The 21535-nt window shown below is 35.6% G+C and overlaps 1 protein-coding gene across 4 annotated transcripts in view; it reads right to left on the bottom strand.

Moving 5' to 3' along the window:
- Positions 1-21535, bottom strand: part of Tmtc2 (transmembrane O-mannosyltransferase targeting cadherins 2) — a 386771-nt gene that overhangs the window by 76204 nt on the left and 289032 nt on the right. For 2 of the 4 annotated variants that reach the window (XM_020186707.2, XM_074084058.1), the window contains exon 9: positions 13715-13796. The exons of 1 other annotated variant lie outside the window; for it this stretch is intronic. In XM_020186707.2, the coding sequence (XP_020042296.2) occupies positions 13715-13796 (82 nt within the window). Of the gene's footprint in view, positions 1-13708; positions 13797-17091; positions 17129-21535 lie in introns of those variants that run through there. One more of the 4 variants, XM_074084060.1, reaches the window with a different exon arrangement.

Raw genomic sequence — 21535 nt, 5'->3', positions numbered from 1 at the left:
ACAGGTGATATGGATGCTGATAGTCCATGTCCAAACTTCAAGTATCATATGACAAAATAAATAAACAAGAATAAATAGATGGTTTCCCACTATACTCTAAATATACATGGGATAGCTACCAGGGTGCCTGAACTCTTCTGATAACCAACTGCATTTTCAAGTCAAAAGGAGAAAAAAAGGAAATGTAAAAACAAGTTGAGAAATTATAAAGAAAGAATTCATTTGAATAGTGAAAACCAGAATATGATTCAAAAAGAAGACTAACATGAGAAGAAGGAGAAAACATTTAACAGTTGTGAATTCAACTGCTTCAACATAAGAGTTAACATCATGTCTTCTCTGGACATTTCTCTCACTGAATCATGTAAAGTATCTCGCACATTTTCACCAATATTTCAGTGTGACAGGTTGATGAAAATCAATCCTTCGTTAACTCTTGAATTTAAGAAAACTGTGTAGTAGCAATCAGTAAAACTGTAAGTTAAGGTAGACGCTCAAATACTGCTTTGTAAAAATTCTCTATACAAACTTTCTAGATTAATTGGGACTGGCATTTCCTGCTAAAATACTATGAAAAACTCACCCTGAAGATCAATACAACTAAAGACCTAACACAACCCACAACAGATGTCATGATGACAATTCTCTTTAGGAGAATTTGCAAATGCAAATCTTATTTACAAAGTTAAACACAGCATTTGCATTAAAATAGTTCTCCTTGGAAGAAGATATCTGAATTTTCCAACTTCTACCAATATCAACCTGTGTCAAACCATCATCTTGCCCTGGATTGCAGTAATAACCTCCTTAACTTTGTTTCTACAGGGGATTCTCAAGAGAACAGGGTGATCTTATTAAAATGGAGGTTAACTCGCATCATTCTTTAGCTGATCCAAGAATCCTTACATTGGCCTATGCACCTTCATATGATCAGCACTGGGCCTTTTCCTCCTTACCATTCTTCTAACACAACAGACAGAGAAACAAAGACCGCTGCTCAGCAGTCTTTTCATAACACCATTCCCTTCACCTGGAATGTCTTCCTCAGATATCCCAGTGTCTCATTCTGTTATCGCCTGGCACATTGTGGGAATTTAATAAATATATGCTCAACATAGGACTAAGTTAACTAAGATATCCCAATTAATCATCTTCAGGAGCAAGTTAGACCTAGATCACCAGGCACTTTTTACTCACTTCCTCATACCTCACGGTGATTTTAATCTGGGCTGTGGTTAATGGCCACAATTGCTCAGCAATGCACAATTCCCAAGGGTGCCATTCACAATACACTTTCTATGAATGGTGCCTCCTGGACTTCAGCCATATCATGCCCTGCTTATTTATTTATTTATTTATTTATTGGCAGTATTGGGGTTTGAACTCAGGGCCTCATGCTTGCTAGGCAGGTGCTCTACCATTTGAGCCAGTCCTTGATCTCTGAATTTCTCTTGGAACATAAAAAAAAAATCCACTCAGTTATATACTCCAAGATGTCTTAAATCAAAAACAAATCAAACTACGTTGTTTGGCTAACATCAATTGTATTCCATCGTATTTCAGAATACATTCAAAAGTCTGGGAAAAGAAGAGTTTCCTCTATGGTTTAATGTATCCAGGAACTTTACACTGTGCCTACTGTATGCAAAATATGGTGATATTTGCAGTGGGGGTAGAGGGAGGAGCAAAGATTCACCCAATATTTACTCAATTTCAATCTATTAGAGGAGTAAGGAGATTGTGGAGGCAGTTTAACCTGCAAGATGCATCTAAATCCAAAAGGGAAAGTGCAAAGAAGTATAGACTTTTAAGTGCATCGTTTCTGGATAGAGGCAATTTTTTGCTTTGTTTTGTTCAACTTATAATTTAAGTTGAGTAAACAAAGAATAAATGGTACAAGTAAAGGTATTGCTTGAATTTTACCAAGAGACCACCAATAGATGTATAATCATCATTGAAATCATGAAACAGAACATTTACCAGCACTGCAAAAGCTGTACCTGGGGACTTTTTTAGGCTCAGATAACCAAACAGGGAAAAGGCCATGTGGGTCACATTGACCTGACTGGTTTTGCTGACATCTAGTGGTTACAAGAAGATGAGCGGGTAGAGGGGAACTGAGGCAAATTTTCTATTAGGAGAGGGGAAAAATGCACTCCTGGTAAGAGAGGGTTGGTGACATCGTGGTGGTTAGGATTTAGCTCTCGTAAGGACAGGCTGCTATGGAGAAGATGCTTGTTATTGTACCTTAATTATGCTGGTGAGGATTAAAAATATAGAGGGGACTCTTCTCTTTCATGCCTCTGAAGGGAGCCTTACTGAGTGTCTTTTCTGAGTCCCCAGTCACACTGGCATTTTAGGTATACCCTGACTTTTTAAAACTAATCGTTCTCTACTTCCCTTCTATCAGTTTTGTTGCTTTGTGTTTCTGTGCTCTTGGCAGCCTGAGTTAACAAAAGGTCTGTTTTCATGAGACAGATCTAATGTGATAAATGTACTACAGTTACTGGCCAAGAAAACAGGTGGGCCAAGTAACAAGGAAAAGACACCCAGGAGATCAATCTGGACTGCTTATTGTGAGGTTGGGAAGCTCTGGATCTGTCCCTAAGTGAACATGAGGCCAAGAATTTGTCCTGAATTGGACAGGTGGCAAGGATAGTGCCTAGTGCAAAGGAGATTAGAGAATCAGCAGGCCAAGCCCGTGCTCAACTGTAACAGAGGTCAGGAAGGTAAAAAGCACATTGCTGAATTTATTTTTCCCCTGATGCTTTCTGAAAGGATTATGAGATGCTAGAAAACCATTCTTATAGTTATGACTGTCTGGTGAGGAGTGGGAATTAGAGCAGGACAAGGAGGAGAAGAAGGGAATTTAAGGGGGAGTTGAGATGAGATAGGAAGGGGAGAAGAATAAAGGGAAGTGACGGGAGGCACAAGAAGGGAAAGTAACACAATCCCATATGTTTAGGTAACATACAGATTCAAGAGATCAAGTGTGATTCAAAAAGGAAAATGATCTCATGCCGAGCTTCAAAAAACTGCAATGTTTTGTCATCTAAACATCAAGGGAAAAACCACTAAATGAAGGTACAACCTAATCAATGGCTTTATTTTGTTATGGGTAAATAACTTCATTTTGTTATGGGATATTGTACATGACCTTCCTGTTCTAGGAAGATCTTGAGTCTTCCCCTTGCTCCTGTACCATCTCACTGGGCTTCTCTGAGGTGCTCATTTACAAATGTGTCCACTGAGCTGGAAACACAAACTTGGACAACAGCTGTTGAATTAAGTACAAGGCAGAAAAAGCACTGCACACAAGAGCCTGAGAGTGTCAATGTGTACATTCCCAATTAATTCTCACAAAACACAAATTGTACTGACACTGTGGAGTTCTCCATCCAAAACCAGCCATGTTGAGATGTAGAGTTATAGAGAAAAGCCCTGTGACTGGCCCAGTTAAGTGAACATTATTTACCTTCAACAGTTGTTTGGGTTGTTAAATGCAATTTCTATTGTATTATTTATAATGTTACTTATTATACTCACTCTTCTTACCAACAATGAGTTCCCCCCCTCCCCAGCCTTTTTCATGTTGATGGGTACCGATTTTTGATCAGGGCCTCTAGGTGGGCACTCTGCTTCTTCCCAAGCTATACCTCTAGTCCGTTTTGCTTCGGTTATTTTTGAGATAGGGTCTAGCTTTATGTCTGGGCTGGCCTTGACTGCAATTCTCCTGTATGTGCTTTCTGCATAGCTGGGATAGCTGGGATGACAGGGATGGCAGGCATGCTACAATGCCCAGCCACGCACTGGTTGAGATGGAGGCTCGTGAATATTTTGCTGTCCTTGAATAGCAATCCTCTTGATATCTGCCTCCTGAGTAGCTAGGATTACAAGTGTGAGCCACCTTGCTTGGTTAGCAGCCCCTTTCTCTTTCCCTTTTTTTTTTTTTTTTTTTTTTGCAGTAGTGGAGCTTGAACTCACCCACCAGCCCTATTTATTTTTGTGAAGGGATTTTTGAGATAGGGTCTCCTGGAACTATTTGCCTGGGCTGGCTTTGAACTGTGATTCTCCTGATCTCTGCCTCCTGAGTAGCTAGGATTAACGGCATGAGCCACTGGCGCCCTTCCTTCATTCCTTCCTTTCTTCTCTTTCTTAGCTTTCTTTTTTTCTTTTAGCCCAGGCAGGCCTTGAACTCATGATTCTCCTGCCTCAGCCTCCAGAGTAATGTGATTACTGGCATGTGCAACCATGCCCAGTTCCTCCTTGTTTCTTAATCTTACATTTTTACTCTGTCTTCTCTTCCCTTAGTTTCTGTTCATTATTTACATACCTTATTCAAATTTTTCTATACAATTTAATTCATTTTCCAGAGTACTACTACAGTGTTTATTATAATTTTAAAATAATAAATGTTCATTGTTATGACTTACTGAGCATATGTTACATTTTAGTTACTTATAAATTGTAAATAATCCTCACAATTTAGGTAGTAGCAATCACCTCCAGATTTAAACATTAGAGAGCAGAGAATCTACAGAAGCTAGAGCATGCTCAAGGAGATAATCCTAGTAGAGCTGGTTTTGTCTCATTCCAAAATCCACAACTCACTGCCCAAAATACACTGTATATTCTACTCCTTAATCCAAAGCTTAATTCACTTCTTATCTTGCTTATATGTGCATAGTACTTAACTGTATCTTTTTCTTAGCAAAGCATGACACAGTTACAAACAATTTAAAACAAACTAGATTTCATAATCCCCAGGGGGAAAAAATGAAAGCAGAGATGGGAAAAAGTGAAACATCAAACTAACTGAAGTCCAGGCTATCTTTCATAACTCATTCTTGACTGGAAAAGGCGGACTGACCTTCCTCTGTGAGGCTGAAAGCCCTGAAGCAGGGTCACTCTAGTTATTGTCAAAATTCTTTGGTTTTGTGCCACAGTTTCCTCCCTCCGCAAGGAAGGGTATCCTTATTATGTTATTGGAAGGAATAAATGAAATGTATGTGAATTCCCACGGAAATGAAAGTATTCAGAAAATGTTTATATAATTATTATATTTGATGAATTAAGATATGCTTCTGAAATGTGTTGTATTTGATGAATTCATCATAGAAAGACAGTATTTATTAGAAAATACATGTCAGATACCTTCATTTATTCCTCCCTGGCTTAACCTTTATGTGTTCAAATTTACATGTTGAGTTCTAGGAAATGATTGTGGATGAGTGTGGTTACTGTAAGAGTTTTCTTACTATCTTTTCTACATATTATCAGACAATAGAGTAAGATGTTTGTTTTCCCACATTTTATTAAAGTATATGTTTCTTCATAAAAATAATGTGCTCATTATAAGAAGTTTTAAATAGAAAATTTTAAGCCTGACAGAAAAAGGAGACTACAAGAGTCCAAAAAGCACAAATGTGCATTTTTAATATTCGGGTGCTTTCATATTAGTTTTGCTTTGATTTTTTTAAAAAATATAGTCATTTTAAAGAATTTAATTTTATTCCATGTAGATTTTTATTTTTGTAACTAAAATATTGTAAGTTGTTTTCTTTCTTATTATAGGTCCTTTATATATTTAATTTAGGATTTATAATAGCTTGTGAAATGTAAATATGCTCATTTTAAATATTTCCCTTGTTGGGCATTTTTACCTCATTTTTACCTTTAATATCTAGCCATGCCAATGGGCAAGTTTTATATTTCTGATAATCATTGGTAAGGGGAAAAAAACTATTTTCTTAAGACATACTTTAAAGAGAAAAAATATAGAATAAATTAGAGTAGCTTAAGGGAATCCACTGGTATTTCAACTCCTTTGATTTCTAGTGAAATTTTATATTTACTAAGATCACTATTCATGTCCCTTTGTCTTTACAGTCTACTTTCTTTGAAGTTTTACAGGGTGTCTAATTTAACAGTTTACTGTTTGTTTTTTAATTATATCTTTTTTAGGAAACTCACTAGTCCTGCAGATTTCCTTTAGTCTGTGTCTGAAACTTGGAAAGTCTTTTTCTCATTTATTCCCACTTTACCCATGAAAAAGTTTTAATTCTAAAAAGATTTTGGAAAATAACTCCTGTAAAATAAACACAGGCATGAAGACTAACTCATATTAACTTATTAGATATATTTAAACAGACAAATTTAAAAATAAAACATCTTTGGCGAGAAGATGCAGTGATTTGAAACAACCTTTAGAAAGCTCTTAACTTAATTTTACTTCCATGAGCTGCTTACACTGTTGTTGGAGCAATAAAGGGAGAGTCAACACTGATATTAAAAATACATCTTTTTTCACACTGAGCACTTAACATAATTATAATATTTTTAATTTTGCAAAGAGCCACTCAAAATGTATTTTCATTTTTAATCAAGGCAATAACATAATTTAGTTCATTAAGTAATTTTTTAAAATTACTGTTTCTGAAATGACTAAAAATGAAATGACACAACATAGTTAATCTCATCTTCTTAGTCCATTACCATCTTCTGCTAGTTTTAATTATGAATAAAAATATAACTATAGTCCTCTTGCCAATTCAATTCATGACTTATTTCAAACCTCTTCTTTCTATATTCATGGTAAAAAAAGAAAAGCCACCCTAACATTTCATCAAGGTCCTTCCTAACAAGTACTTACATTTTGAAATAAAACTTAGTGTACAAACCATCCTACAGGAAAAAAATAAGGTATGATGTTATAGTAGCAAGTTCTGGACTTAAAAGTTGAAAGAAAGGAACTTTTCAAGTTGTCCCTCTACTAATTATCACTAATTTTATGAAAATTTCTAATATAGGAAATCACTTAAATATTCTGAGTTTCCTTTTTCTTAGTCAAATCTTATTGAGTTAGATTCCTACCTCAATGACATTCATCACAGAAACTGAAAATCTACCCTAAAGTTCATTTGGAAACACAAGAGACCACGAATAGCCAAGGCTATACTCAGCAAAAAGAGCAATGCTGGAGGTATCACAATACCTGACTTCAAACTATATTACAAAGCAATAGCAATAAAAACAGCATGGTACTCTCACAAAAACTCTCACAAAAAGACCAGTGGAACAGAATAGAGACCCAGATATGAATCCACACAACTATGCACCTTATTTTTGACAAAGGGATCAAAAACATGATGGAAAATAGCCTCTTCAACAAATGTTGCTGGAAAAAGTGGTTATCTGCCTGCAGAAAACTGAAACTAAATCCATTTTATCACCCTGTATTAGTATCAACTCAAAATGGATAAAGGACCTTAATATCAGACCTGAAACTCTGAAGTTAGTACAGGAAAGAGCAGGGAATATTCTGGAAGCAATAGTTATAGGAAAGGACTTCTTCAATAGAACCCCAGCAGCTCAGCAACTAAGAGAAAGGATGGACAAATGGGACTACATAAAATTAAAAAGCTTCTGTACAACAAAAGAAATGGTCTCTAAAGTGAAGAGACCACCTACAGAGTGCGAGAAAATATTTTCCAGCTATACATCAGACAAAGGACTGATAACCAGAATATAAAGAGAGCTCAAAAAACTAAACTCCCCCAAAATCAATAAACCAATAAAGAAATGGGCAACTGAACTAAACAGAACTTTTTCAAAAGAAGAAATCCAAATGGCCAAAAAACACAGGAAAAATGCTCCTGAGCTTTGGCCATAAAGGAAGTGCAAATCAAAACCACACTAAGATTCCACCTCACCCCTGTTAGAATATCTATCATCAAAAACACCACCAACAACAAATGTTGGCAAGGATGTGGGGAATAAAGAACCCTGATACACTGCTGGTGGGAATGTGAGCTAGTACAACCACTCTGGAAAACAATATGGAGACTTCTTAAAAAACTAAACATAGATCTGCCATATGATCCAGCAATCCCACTCCTGGGGATGTAACCAAAGGAATGCAACTCAGGTTACTCCAGAGGCACCTGCACACCATGTTTACTGCAGCGTTATTCACAATAGTGAAATTATAGAAATACCCAAGATGCCCCACTACTGACAAATGGATTAAGAAAATGTGGTATTTATACACAATGGAATTTTACTCAGCTATGAAGAAGAATGAAATCTTGTCATTCGCAAGTAAATGGATGGAACTGGAGAACATCATCTTAAGCGAAGTTAGCCAGGCTCAGATGGTCAAAAATCGTATGTTCTCCCTCATATTTGTACTTTAGATCTAAAACTAATGCAGTAATATTATTAGACTTGGGTCACACACTAAGGGGAGAGCACATACGGGAGGAATAGGAAAAGACAGGAAACCCAAACCTTGAAAGTGTTTGATGTGCCCACTGCAGAGGAGTTAATACAGTAACCTTAAAATGACAGCGATCACTATGGGAAGGTGATTGGGAAGTAGTGAAGAGGTCAGTTAGAGATGAATCACTTCAACTTGTAATACACCTGTGTATTCCATACACCTGTGTATGGAAGCAATACTAGGAGTCTCTCTGTATAGCTGTCCTTATCTCAACTAGCCAAAACACTATGTCTTTCTTATTATTGCTTACATCTACTCTTCAACAAAATTGGAGAAGAGGGCAGAACAGGTTCTGCCTGGAAGCGAGAGGGGTGGAGGGGAGAGGGAGGTCAGACGGGGGTAGGAGGGAGAAATGGCCCAAACAATGTATACACACATAAATAAATGAATAAAGGGGGAAAAAAGGGTTACCAGGAATGAGAAAACTCTGGGTACAGGACAAAGTAACAAATGTTAAGAAGATGCTCTTAGAATGCTATTGACAATTAGAATCCTGCTCAGGATTCTAACATTGAGCCTACTAATAATCTAGATAATTACAGTTCTTAAAGCTTCTCCACCGTTGTTGAGGCTCAAGAGGAACAGTGTTAGAATAACTGATCCCTGGTTTTGGATATGGTTTAATGGTATCTAGACAAGCCCTCTTCCTCTTGTCAATGTTTGAATTTTGTAATATCCTCCTAAGCTCCACACTGGAAGATCTGTGGACACTCATCTTGTGACCTGACAGATTTCATAATTTGGAAGTTCCTCCTCCCAGGGAACCACTTGGAGCTACCCTCTTAGCTCTGTTGTGAACTATTTCCACACACATGCATTGCTTTCTGCCTTAATCATTTTCTCTGCTTTTAATTTTCACCACACACCTTTGTCTCTATGCTTTTATCAGAAGGATTTCTACTCATTCTTCAAATACAGTTAAATATGAGCCTACCTGGCACATTTTTTCTGCAATCCAATCTCACAAGTCAGCACCCTTTATACCATTTCTCTTTTTAAAAACTAACAGTAATTAAGTTATTGGTTTTATAATTTGTACTTTTCTCTCAGCATTTTATCAACTCCACTGGAAATTTTCTTCTTCTTACTCTTTTCCTGTATTTAACACAGTGCTTAATAAATACAGAACTGAAGGCTGGAAGAGGTTCAAGACACAGAGAAATGAAGAACATTAGCCACAGACTATCAATAATGAAGAAAATGGGCTACAGACTTTGCTTTTCATAAGAGGTAAATGAGAGGAATAGAAGCAGTCTGAGGCCCACAAAAATGAGTATTTATACTCATTAGCATTTATCACAATTTCCCTTTCAGCATTTTATGTTTCAATTCTTAATATCTAATAAATTTCCATCTGCTAGGGCATATAGTTAGTAGGTATCACGAAATAAATGTTTACTAAGTTGTTTCGAGCTACATAAAAATTACTTCTGTGCACTTAAAAAAGATTTATATTTTTATCTCTTTAACAGTTTTCTAGTTTTTTTTTTTTTTTTACAGAGGGAGTTTTTATCTTGACCTTGATTCTTTCGGCAGATACTTTCTATTGGAGATAGGAGATCTATAGAGAACCTCTTGAGGGAGAGGCCCACATAAGACATAAAGACATCAGATCCTTACCTTGAGATTTATGAACTAAACTTCCTTAATATTCCCATGATTCTAGTCATATAGACTTGGGAAGACACTGTAAGTTTGACAATATATGAATACAATGCTATACTATTACTGATACTACAGTTTGAAGCCCATTTTCTGCACATCCCTTAAATTTTTTGATAAAAGAAGAGTGAAAAAATGAGTATACATTAGAGACAACATAAAATCTGCATTCTGAAAAACTGTTGGGAGCCCACAATAAGGGATCTGAATTCTATTTCTCCTACAGATGCTATTTGTATCACAGAAGCTAACATTTAACTAACTCATTGAAACAACTACAAACTTGTAAAGGAAACTGAAGAGCAAAAAAATGCAATCTGCAAGGCAATTCCTTCACCAAGACACAAAATCAGTGGATTCAGAAATAACTGACAGCATTCTTAAACATCATCTTCTAATCAGTATTGCAGCCAATATAAATTCCTGCAATTCTCTCTGTCTAGTCCCCACTGGCTGGTATTTTCTAAGTCACTTATATCATTAACAAGCAAACTAAAAGCACATAATCACTCAAAAGAGTGAATTTCCCATAAAACAAAATTCACTCACTCTGGCATTTTCGTTGGCATTTGCAAGAGCATTTTAAAAAGACACAAAACATATATTTCATTTAAATATTTATTTTTAAGCTGAGGAAGTGTTTTTATTCATTCAATCTGTGGATATAAACACCCTCAGAATATATATAACCAGTAAGTTGGCAAGGAACTGATATGAAAATCACAGTATATATTTTCTTGGATAAGAAATAATAAAAATTCAAATGGAACATTCCTTTAGTGAATTTTGTGTTACAGATTCAATGCTAGAATGGAGAATATTCTAACCAAGCTCAATAAACACTTATTGCACATTACTGTGAGTATGGAAATATGCTAGATATTGATCACACAAAAACAAAAACAATCCCTCCCTATTCTTAACTTAGAAACTTCTAAAAGAGGGAAATACGTAAATTTAATATAAATATTTATGTTCCCAACAATTCCCAAGCCCAAGCTCCAATTATCTCTTGTTTAAAACATAGTAATAGGTCTCTAAAGAGTTTCCTTTGCCTCATTCTAACCTTTCTGTAATCCAGTCTTTTACTACATGGTCCTTTCCATTATTCTTACAAAAAAAAAGAAAAAGAAAACTTATTTTGGAATCCAAAACCCAGTGGTCTACATCCCTGTCCTTCCTCTGCATCTATTCCTACTTTCCCATCTGGTTCAATATACTCTAGTCACATAAGCTGTTCTTGCCTTGGACCCTTGAACTTTCTATTTCTCGAATCTGAACTGACTCTTCAAATAGTCAGCTTATGCTCAGAAACTTCAAATATTCTAGACTCACAGACAGATTAAGAAGTATTCTACTTTCTCCTGATCACCTTCTAAAGATGACACCATGGTGTTTATTTCCCATATAGCACCTTCTAAAAAAGGGGAAAAATGTCTTATGCCTAGTAGACACAGCTCATAAGCATTAAAAAAAAACCCTTTTCTTTAAGAATTTTAAGCTAAGTCATGATGTATGAATTTAATAACTGAAGCTGTGTACATAAGGCATACTGACCAAAATCTATTTGCCTATCTATCTTCCAATGGTGTGAAATGAAACAGAACATATGCTATAGAAGAAAATGTAATGATAACAATTAAGAAATCCAAAATTTGTTCATCTATACCTAAGTTGGTCAAATCATCTTCATTTTCCGAGGCTTTAATCTATTTGTCTGTACCATAGAGGGCTTATATAAATTTAAAAAGTAATTTTTCTAATTCTAAAATTAGAATAATTGAAATACATTCTTCCAAATGAAAATCATTAAGATTCTTTTAAATGTATAGTTTTATAACCAAAGAACAGCAAAAACAAAATATTTAGCATTCAGTTATGGGTTTCTGCCTCATTTGTAGATTATATTCCTTAACTATTCCTTGTTTTTGATGCCTCACTGTGAGTCCTTTTCATTTCTGATTCCGAAGTAGGAGAAAATATTGAATGTTAAAAAATTTCATAAAACTATATTTAATTATACAGTCATTCTTCCCTGAGAAAATATACTTTAAATAATGTGCATATGCTAATGAATTTTAAAATTCCAAGGGTACTAAGAAAAAAATCAATTTTTACACATGCATTTAGTCCCATGTATTATCATTATTTTCCAAGTAACGTACAAAATAAAGAATTTCTTGGACTTTCTTTTGAACTAAATCAAAACAAAATTCTCATGGGAGATGTACCTCCTACCACTATTGGAACATGATGCAATATACAAATAATAATAATTTTTAAAAAGTAGTAGGTACAGATGGACAAGACAGAATAGGGGCCAACTCTTAAAATTAATAAATGGTGATTTTTAACAATTGCAATTCAAATATAGCAATGATGAAGTTTAAAATTTTCATTATGAAAAATATCTATATACTATATAGTATTATTGGAAGTAAGCTTAGAAGATGAAATAAGTAAAATTAGTTTGAAACAGCAGAAATGCAAGAGAAGGATGGGGAAAAAATCTCTACTTACTAAAATGCAATGACAAGAGTTTTTTCAGTGTTCAGAGAAAATAATCATGGAACTACTTTAATATATGGTACGGGTACCCAAATACTATGCATGAGAAAACCCTAATTTAAAATACTTCATATAGGAAAACCCATAAAAATAAAAATAAATTCTGTGGCAAACTTTAATTGGTTGACTGTTATCTTAACACAGTGATAAAACTGGAGTGGTTATGCAATACATTATGTGAAATTACATCCTGCAGTATGTTTGAAGGATAAGTATCAATCCTAGGTTTATAAATATATACCCACAATAGTATAAGTTTAAGAGTGCAACATGTAGTTGGTTAAGTGTTTGCTCTACTTTATTTCCATTCTTGTACACTTGCAGATTGTCACTGGTTTACTTTTACTAGCTGGAAACTGGGAGAGGGAATTAATATTACACAAGCATATTAGTTTTATTTCCTTAAAACTTAATTTCCATCTACTTTTAAGTTTGCTACTCAATAATAACTAACACTTCAAAGCCAATAGTGATAAAAAAAACCATTGTTTTTTTCAAGGAGATGAACAACAGAAAAAGCTCTTTTGGCTGCTTGAAAGCCATTTCAACTGCAAATCTTGTAAAATAAGCACATCTAACCCAACACCAAACTTTGCCTCACTAAACACATGACTCACTACTAATGATAGAGCAGACTGTGGCAGAGCTATTACGTAAGCTCATTCTGGACTGATTAAGACCAAGGCTAAACAGAAAGAGAGAGCCATCCTTTACAACCATTATAGCTCATCCTTAGCCTCCCTCTTAGACATTCATAGGCTGGTGCACATCCGTACCTTTTAAAAGCAAGAATTTAAGGTCAAAATGTAAACCTCTGAAACTTCAAAATGACATGCTCAAGGAGCAACAAATTATCCTTTAGAATGAAAAGGAAACTAATATTTTTCTTATAAACTATGCAACAGGCAAGGAACTAGATGGTTTCCTGATGAAATCTCATTTAAATTCCCCACTGAACTTGAAAGAAAGAACTGAAAAGCTGCCTGTTCTAATGAGGTCCAATGAAAATTACTGAAGGAAAATATGATGCAGAGTCCTCTTTAATGTGACTGTTTTGAATGGGAAGGTAAGAATGTAGCATGAGGTTAAACCTGCACCAACAAAGTCAATCTCCTCTCAAAATGTCCTTTATCAGAAAAACCTAAATCTCTTACCAGCATTAGCAGCAAACTGGGGGCCATGGAACAACTATCCACCACTCACCATAATGCATATAACAGTTTCCTTTGGTGGGATCCAGCTCAATAGCCTTCAAGAAGAACTTTTCAGCCTCACTCTTCCGACCCTTGAAAAACAGAGAAAACAGATGATTCAGCAATGGATCATGATGGATTCTTTACCCCCTGGGGCATAAATGAAACAGGTTAATGACGAGTCATAACCATCATTGGAAAAAAAGTATTTTGTATCTATCTAAGTGAGGATGATCGGAAGAATACGCTGAGAGTGAAGACTGAGGTCAGAATCATGGTCAGAACAGAAGATGAGAGTGAACCCACAAAGAGATCAAAAGGAAGAGGCCAAGGAAGTAAGACAAAAGACAAACAAACAAAGGATGTTTTCACAGAAATCAAAAGGACAAATGGTTTTAAAGAAACATCATTGCATTTTTTATTTTATTTTCTCCCTTCATTTTCTCTTCATTCTTTCTTTTTTCTTATATAATGCATTTAGCTTTTTTAGCTTTTACATGACTTTGTCCTCACCATCCACTTTTCATATGAAGAGACAGTCATAATCTGATAAATACCAAATACCTACTCATTGCTGTAATTATTCAGAAATAAACTTCTGCTAATCCAGGGTTTAATCTAAAATTAGGTCACCTTCTTAGCGATAGTTTTAAGTACATACTGATACTCACAAACAAATAATCAAAAAATAGGAAGAAAGTTTTGTATGCAATAAGCTGGTTTTTCATGAAACAATATAATTGAGGAAGATTCTAAAACTGTGTATTTTTTTCTAAACACTCTCCACAAATTGAGCACCAGAGACAAACTTGAATGAATTCTCCATTGTCTACCGTCAGAGGAGCCACCATTCTACTACACACATAGACACACAAACAGAGACACATACACACACACCCCTTCCTAGAGAACCTATTTTGGTAGCTTTTATTGTCTAACAGAGTTTCTAAGACCTGAAGCTTTACTGATCCTACTGCCTGCAAGTAGGGGCAACTAAGGGGAAAAATTAAGTTTTACAATAGCCACAGCAAAGGGCAAAATATTTCTGCACACTAAGCTAATACTGTTTAGGTGTTTGTGTAGTAACCCTGTTGCGTTGTTAGTAGTCTGCTCCAAGGCACAGTGTTGTCCTTAGTGCACATCGTGGGAGAACAATAAGCTTTCGTGAGTAGATGACCTTAGAAGTGAACTACCAAGTACAGCAAAGCAGCATTATATAGATGAACTTGACAAGAAAAGAAACCTTTTTCTCACTTCTGATTGTTTTACTTGTTTTGAGGTGCTGGAGATCAATCCCAGGGCTTTTTGCATGTTAAGCATATACTCTATCACCGAGCTATACCCTTAGCTCCTCACCTCTAATTATAAAGATGAAGTAGAGGTACAAGCACAGGACTCTTATCATATAAACTTTAAAAATGCATTGAGGTATTATATATCTATAGTAAGATGTACAAATCTTCACATAAATTGAATATTATATTTGCTTTAATGTGGCTTCTTTGGCTCAACATTAAGTGTTTGACAGTCATCCAATGTTGTGTGTAGCATCTTACTGCAACTTATTAGATGATATAATTTTATTTACTGATGAATTAGGTTGCTTCCAGCTTGGGATAACTGGAATAAAGCTTCTAGAAGGCTTCAAAAAAAAAACTGCATTTTTTTAACCTGAGTATTGTTTCTGAACCATAATTTCAACCAGAGTAACATAAACAGATGATCCACAGTAGAAGAGGGCTAAGAAGAACTTTCCTAGAGTACTCTCTTGTATGTCATGGCTGGAATGAAGCTCTCCACTGACTATAAGCAGCAGCGAAGCATGGGATGGTGTCCATAGTCCATAGTCCCCAGTGAAGAGAAATAACCATAGCTGCTTATTACTTCTAATTTATATACTATCTACCATATAAACTTTATGCAATGTTTGTTTCTTTCTTCACATATATTTTTAAAACCACTGTTATGGCAATCAATTTTCCAAAGTTAGAGGTGTGTAATTAACCTCTTATGCTACATTCCACGCACTTCAGACTAGCTTTTTGTTCTTTCACTCATTAAGACAAAAAGACACTATCATTTTATTACTATAGCCTAAAGTCACTCCTCATTGTCCGAGCAGCTAGGGAATAGCCTAGGACTCTACCAACAATAACTAATGATAACTAAACAATGAGATAATGGTCTTCTGTATTTCTTCTTACATCTGAATAACACTACCCCAAATTAAATAATTCCTCTTTAACTCACAAGTCTCATCAAATAGCCAATAATCAAAATTATAAAATTCCCTGTGTTATCTCTTCCATTTTTACTTCAAAGGAGAAAGGAAGAGCAAGTCAAACTGTTTCATACATATATATGTGTGTGTATATATATATATATATATATATGTGTGTGTGTGTGTGTGTGTGTGTATCTATAGAAATTTTTTTAATTAATAAGACTTAGCAAGAATCTTACCAAGTTAGAATTCCCCATATAGTTCATTTTTTTGGCCGTACTCTTGCTTTGAGTATTATTCATCTAGTCAATTGCTGAACAATCAGCCTGAGGCATGAGCACTTAACCTAGTACTTGCTAGGTTCTGAGTTCAATCTCTAGTACTGCCCCAAATGAGATCAGTCTGGTGGTACACACTTGTAATTATACCTGTAGTTCCATGGGAGGTAAAGACAGGGGGGTCATGGTTTGAGGCTAGGCCAGGCAAAAGCAGACAGACCCTGTCTCAAAAAATAAGCTAGGTGTGGTTATTTATACCTGCAATCCCAGTTAGATGGTAGGAAGAGGTAGGAAGAACGAAGTCTTAGATCAGCCCTAGGCAAAACACTTCAACTGAAAAATAAAGTAAAGCAAAATAGGGCTAGGGACATAGATCAAGTCGTAGAGATTCTGCCAAGAAAATACATGGGCCTTAGTTCAAACCCCAGGACGACTCCCCCACAACTAAATATTTAGAATAGAGAATCAACCAAATGCATAAGCCAACCAGGCCTGTTTCCTCTTGCCCTGAAGGAAAGAGTCATGGTTGTAGGGAAGTAATATATGTTTAATCTAATTTACTATTTCAACTATTATTATTTTAGGGAGATGGTAGTTAAGAAACTAGAGAAGAAAGAACTGTTCATCAGCACATTTTTCTTGGTGTCTTTGAGATTATGTCAGCATTTTCTACAAACAAGCATTATGGAACAGCAATTGGTTGTACAAACTCCTTATATGAAGCAAAATGTGTCCAATATGTACTGGATATATTGCTTGGGATATCTGGACACATGTATTTTTTTCAGAAAACAAGAAAAGGGATGTGAGCTGAGTATTAAAAACATACATACAGGATGATATTGTTTAAACTCATGGAAGAAAACAAACAACCCCAAACCCTACCCTAATTGGACGTAGTCCTGATCAGATCCTCTTCTCACTGGCAGCAATAAAACACAGAGGAGATGTAAGGTGAACACGTGACGTTTTACATCATATTTCAGTGTGGGAACAGTTCCCAACTAACTTGTTTTGCTTTCCTATTAAACTGGTGCAACTATTAACACAGCTCACAAACAGAAGCGCAACTGAGGGTGTACAAAGCAAGCAGCACCTCTCCCAATGGCTGATCAACATTTTTTTCCAACTCCTAAATAGATAAATATATAAACAGACACATAGTTATTAGATTTCTGAACCTTCTACCTAAGAAAACACAAGGAAATATTACATGCAAGGGAGAATGATACTATTATGGCTCTAGTTTAAATTATTTTATTTTTAAAAGTAAACTATACTCAAACATTCTTGCTTATTTTTAGTGACAAATTATTCATGACAACCACCTTCTTCAATGTGTCTTGATACTGTAGCTCAGACTTACTATTTCACTGAATACATCTAAAAACATTAAGACCTTGCATTGCTAAATTGCATAATGATTCACCTGGGTGTCTTAGACATTTCTGAGTCACCGTGATGAAAAACCTGACATAAACAACCTAAGAAGAGGTAGGATTTTGTCTGGCTCATGGTTTCAGAGGGTTCATGCCACAGTCACATGGCTCCACATTTCTAGGCCCATATTAAGGCAAAAATATCATGGCAGTGGGAACCTGGAACAGAGGCTGTTCACCTAATGAGCGAGGAGGGGACTGGGGACCAGGTATAATCTTCAAAGCACATCCCTAGTGCCTACATCCTCCAACTAGACCCCACCTCCCAAATGTTCCAGAACCTCCCCAGACAGCACCATCAGCTGGGGATCAAGCAATGAACACATGAGTCAATGGAGGACATTTCATATTCAAACTATAACACTGGGTATATACAAATCATATGCATAAACATATAAATATATACATGTATTTGGACACCATACATACATATGTATTTGGAAACATAAACTGTGATATTGATTTTAATAGTTTCTTTCTGTCCATTTCCTGACGCAGAGCTGCTGAAGCCCTTATACTTTTCTGAGCAATAGCATTCCCAACACAGTTCCTAATCTCATAGAATTTAGGAAGCTCTTTTTGAAGTTCGCCAGAACAATCCAGTCATGATTCCACACTTGGAACTTTCAACCCTCTCTCTCCCTTCACTTAATGCCTCTAATAGGAGGAGAGGGCTGGAGGGTGAGTTAGTAATTGATAGTGCTTGTATAATGAAGCCTCAGTAGAGACCCCTGAGCTATGGGATTCAGGAAACTTCGAGACTGGTAAACAAGACTACATCCACATGCTGGGAGGATGGCAGCTCCTAAACTCCAACAGAAAAGAGTTCTGGTTCCTTTCAGATCTCACCTATATATCCCTTCATCTGGCTGTTGATCTGTATCCTTTAAAATACCTTTGTACGACTGGAGGAATAGCTTAAGTGGTAGAATGCTTGCTTAGCAAGTATAAGGCCCAGAGTTCAAACCCCAGTATCACAAAAATAAATAAATAAATAAATCTTTGTAACAAATTGGCAATAGTAAGTCAACCATTTTCTTGGTTCTACAGCCACTCTAAATTGAACCCCATAAAGGAGGTGTAGAAACCTCCAATTTGCAGCAATCAAGCAGACGTTGTGCAAAAACTGGCAACATTTCAGAGAGAAGGAGGTCACAAGAGCTAGATGAAATCAAATGGTTGATCAAGTAGACTCTAATAAGTATATCATTCATATGCAGCCAAGTGACTAGTCTGCAAGTCAGATATGTTATATATATATAACAAAGAGCACAAAAAGTACAGCCCAAAATCTCTATAAAAACATGTTAAACTTATACAATATTTAATTTGCCTAAAATACACTTTAATACTGAGATGTTATTATTCTTGTATCAATAAAGTTGCAAAAATGAAAGAACTCAATATGGCTGAGAGTTCATAAAAATAGGCTTTCATATAACACATTGTTAAATCATAGTAAAATATAATAAAATCTTCCTGGGAGGCAATGTGACATGTATCTAAAACCTTTAAATCATAGATACTTTTTGGCAAGTCAGTTCTATTTCTAGGCATTGGTCCTAAGGAAACAAATGTAAATACAAGAAGCTGATATTTATTTTCATTGTATTATTTATACAGACTTAGTATCCACCAGCATGGACTTGATTAACCATCATTTTAATGAAATACTATGCATCTATTAAAATGATTTTGTATAAAAATATTTAAACCACAGAAGATCATCACAATTCATAGTTAAATGATACAGTAGACTGTGAGTTATGGTCTATAACCAATTACAGTCTTAATAATACCACCCAAATCACTGGCTCATTTGACTATTGGAGTTTTAGCAGTAGGTGAATGAAGGCTCTGTTGGTATTTCAAGACTGATGAGAAACAAAGTATACATCTAGAGTAGACTGCTAAAATTCCTAGTACTAGGCTAGTCGCCAAACTAGTGTCTCTAGGATACCCACAACTAAGTCACTGAGAAGGAAAAGAAAGGGGCTTATGGGAGTGAGGTTTCACTCCACACAAATAGATTAGGTGCCTGTTATGTCACGGGCTGTGTTCCAGATCTTGGTAACCAACCCAAGTTCCTGGTCCTGGTGCAGCTCCTATTCTAGTTGTGGAATGGATAGTTAACACACAGGCAGGCAACACTGCCACTGTTAAGTACACTGCTGAAAAAAAGAGGCTAAATGGAGAGACCAACACACAGACGGAGCGGAAAGGAGTTACATTGCATAAAGTAATCAAGAAAGAGGTGCAGTCTGTCCAAAGACAACAGGGACATAGCTGAGGAGGTGTTAATACTTGTGGCTTACACAGGGCAAACCCTGTGTACAGTCTTAGTGCAAATGGCGAAAAGTGATTAGATGAGGAATCTCTCAAAAAAATGAGTGGCCAATGGATCAGGTATGGTGTAACATAAAAAGAATCAAAGATGGCTAGCTTTCCATTTGCTGCACGGAGGTGAATTACAGGAATTATCTATTCACAAGGGAAAGATTTGTGGGAGCAAGGTTGGCAGAAACACACATGCATAGTGGGGTACTAGAATTCTATCTGAGGTACTGAGGCAGGAGAAAATGGAGAACTAATTGAGAAAGACAGACTAGAAAGGGGGACTACAGACCAAGCATTGGCACAAAATAAGAACACTGTATGTTTGGTAACTTGCATGAAAAGAAAGTAAAGCAAGAACACGTGCAAAAATTCCAAAAGGGAATACAAAGGAAAAAAAAAAGTAGAAAAATTTTACCTAATTACACTATAATTGTAATGTTTTCAGTAAGAGAATAAAATATTAAAAAGTAATATTAGATGCAAATATACAGGGTCATTTAAAATGATCATTTCAAGTTATAATTAATTTGCCTTTTGTACACATTTATTTAAAGTATCTGAAAACATCAAAAATTCATATTTAACTCTTGCTTCCTACATAGCTTTGATATCATGGGTAATTAAAAAAGTTAGATTTTAAGGTATAAACACAAAATGGCTAACTTTTACAAATATTACATTAACTAGAGGTGTTTAGCTTACTCACACTTCCTGTTACGTTACAATTTCCATTTCCTTTCTACATCTGTTCACTTGTATATTTTCCCTTCAGGCTTAAAGGAATCATCCACACACTCTGTAATAACATTTCAGTGGAGGTAATTAATTTGATAGGATACAACTACATCTTAAACTCCACCTGGGCAAATTACTCAGGCTGTTATTCTGTTGCTATACTAAACTCAAAGTCAAGTTAAACCCAACATCTCATTATAACTCTTATCTATCCATAATCTCAGTTGATAAAAACATTATTCAGAAATTTCATTAAAATGACTAAAGAAACTAAGGTGAGGTAACTAGAAATTTTGTTCAAATCAATTTATAATTAAATTACAGATAAATATATCCTAAAGTTCTACTTTAAGATTATGCAAATATTTTCAAATTTTAAAATAGGCCATTTTTAGACATTTTTTGAAATATGCATGTAATTTATTTTTGAATTACAAAAAAACCCCAAAAATGTCTGCCTGCTTTTATTTATTTGTGTTTATTTTTTTCTTAGTGTACTTGGGTTTAAACTCAGGGCCTTGTAGCTTGCTAAGCAAGTGCTCTACCACTTAAGCCACAACTCCAGCTCAATTTGATTTAGTTTATTTTTCAGATAGGCTCTCCTACTTTTGCCTGGGGCTAGCCTCTGACCAAGATCCTCCTATTTCTAGTTCCTGTGTAGAGGTAAGAGAGCTTACTAGAAGTAGGCAAGAGCTTCCATACCCAGCTTATACCACCCCCACCCCATGCTCAGCTTGTTTTTTGAGATAGCATTTCACTAACTTTTGTGCCCAGGCTGGTCTGAAACTGCAATTTTTCCATATCTGTCTCCCATGCAG

This window comes from Castor canadensis, chromosome 8 (genome assembly GCF_047511655.1).
Source record: "Castor canadensis chromosome 8, mCasCan1.hap1v2, whole genome shotgun sequence".
NCBI lineage: Eukaryota > Metazoa > Chordata > Mammalia > Rodentia > Castoridae > Castor > Castor canadensis.
This window is presented reverse-complemented; position numbering and strand designations above follow the sequence as displayed.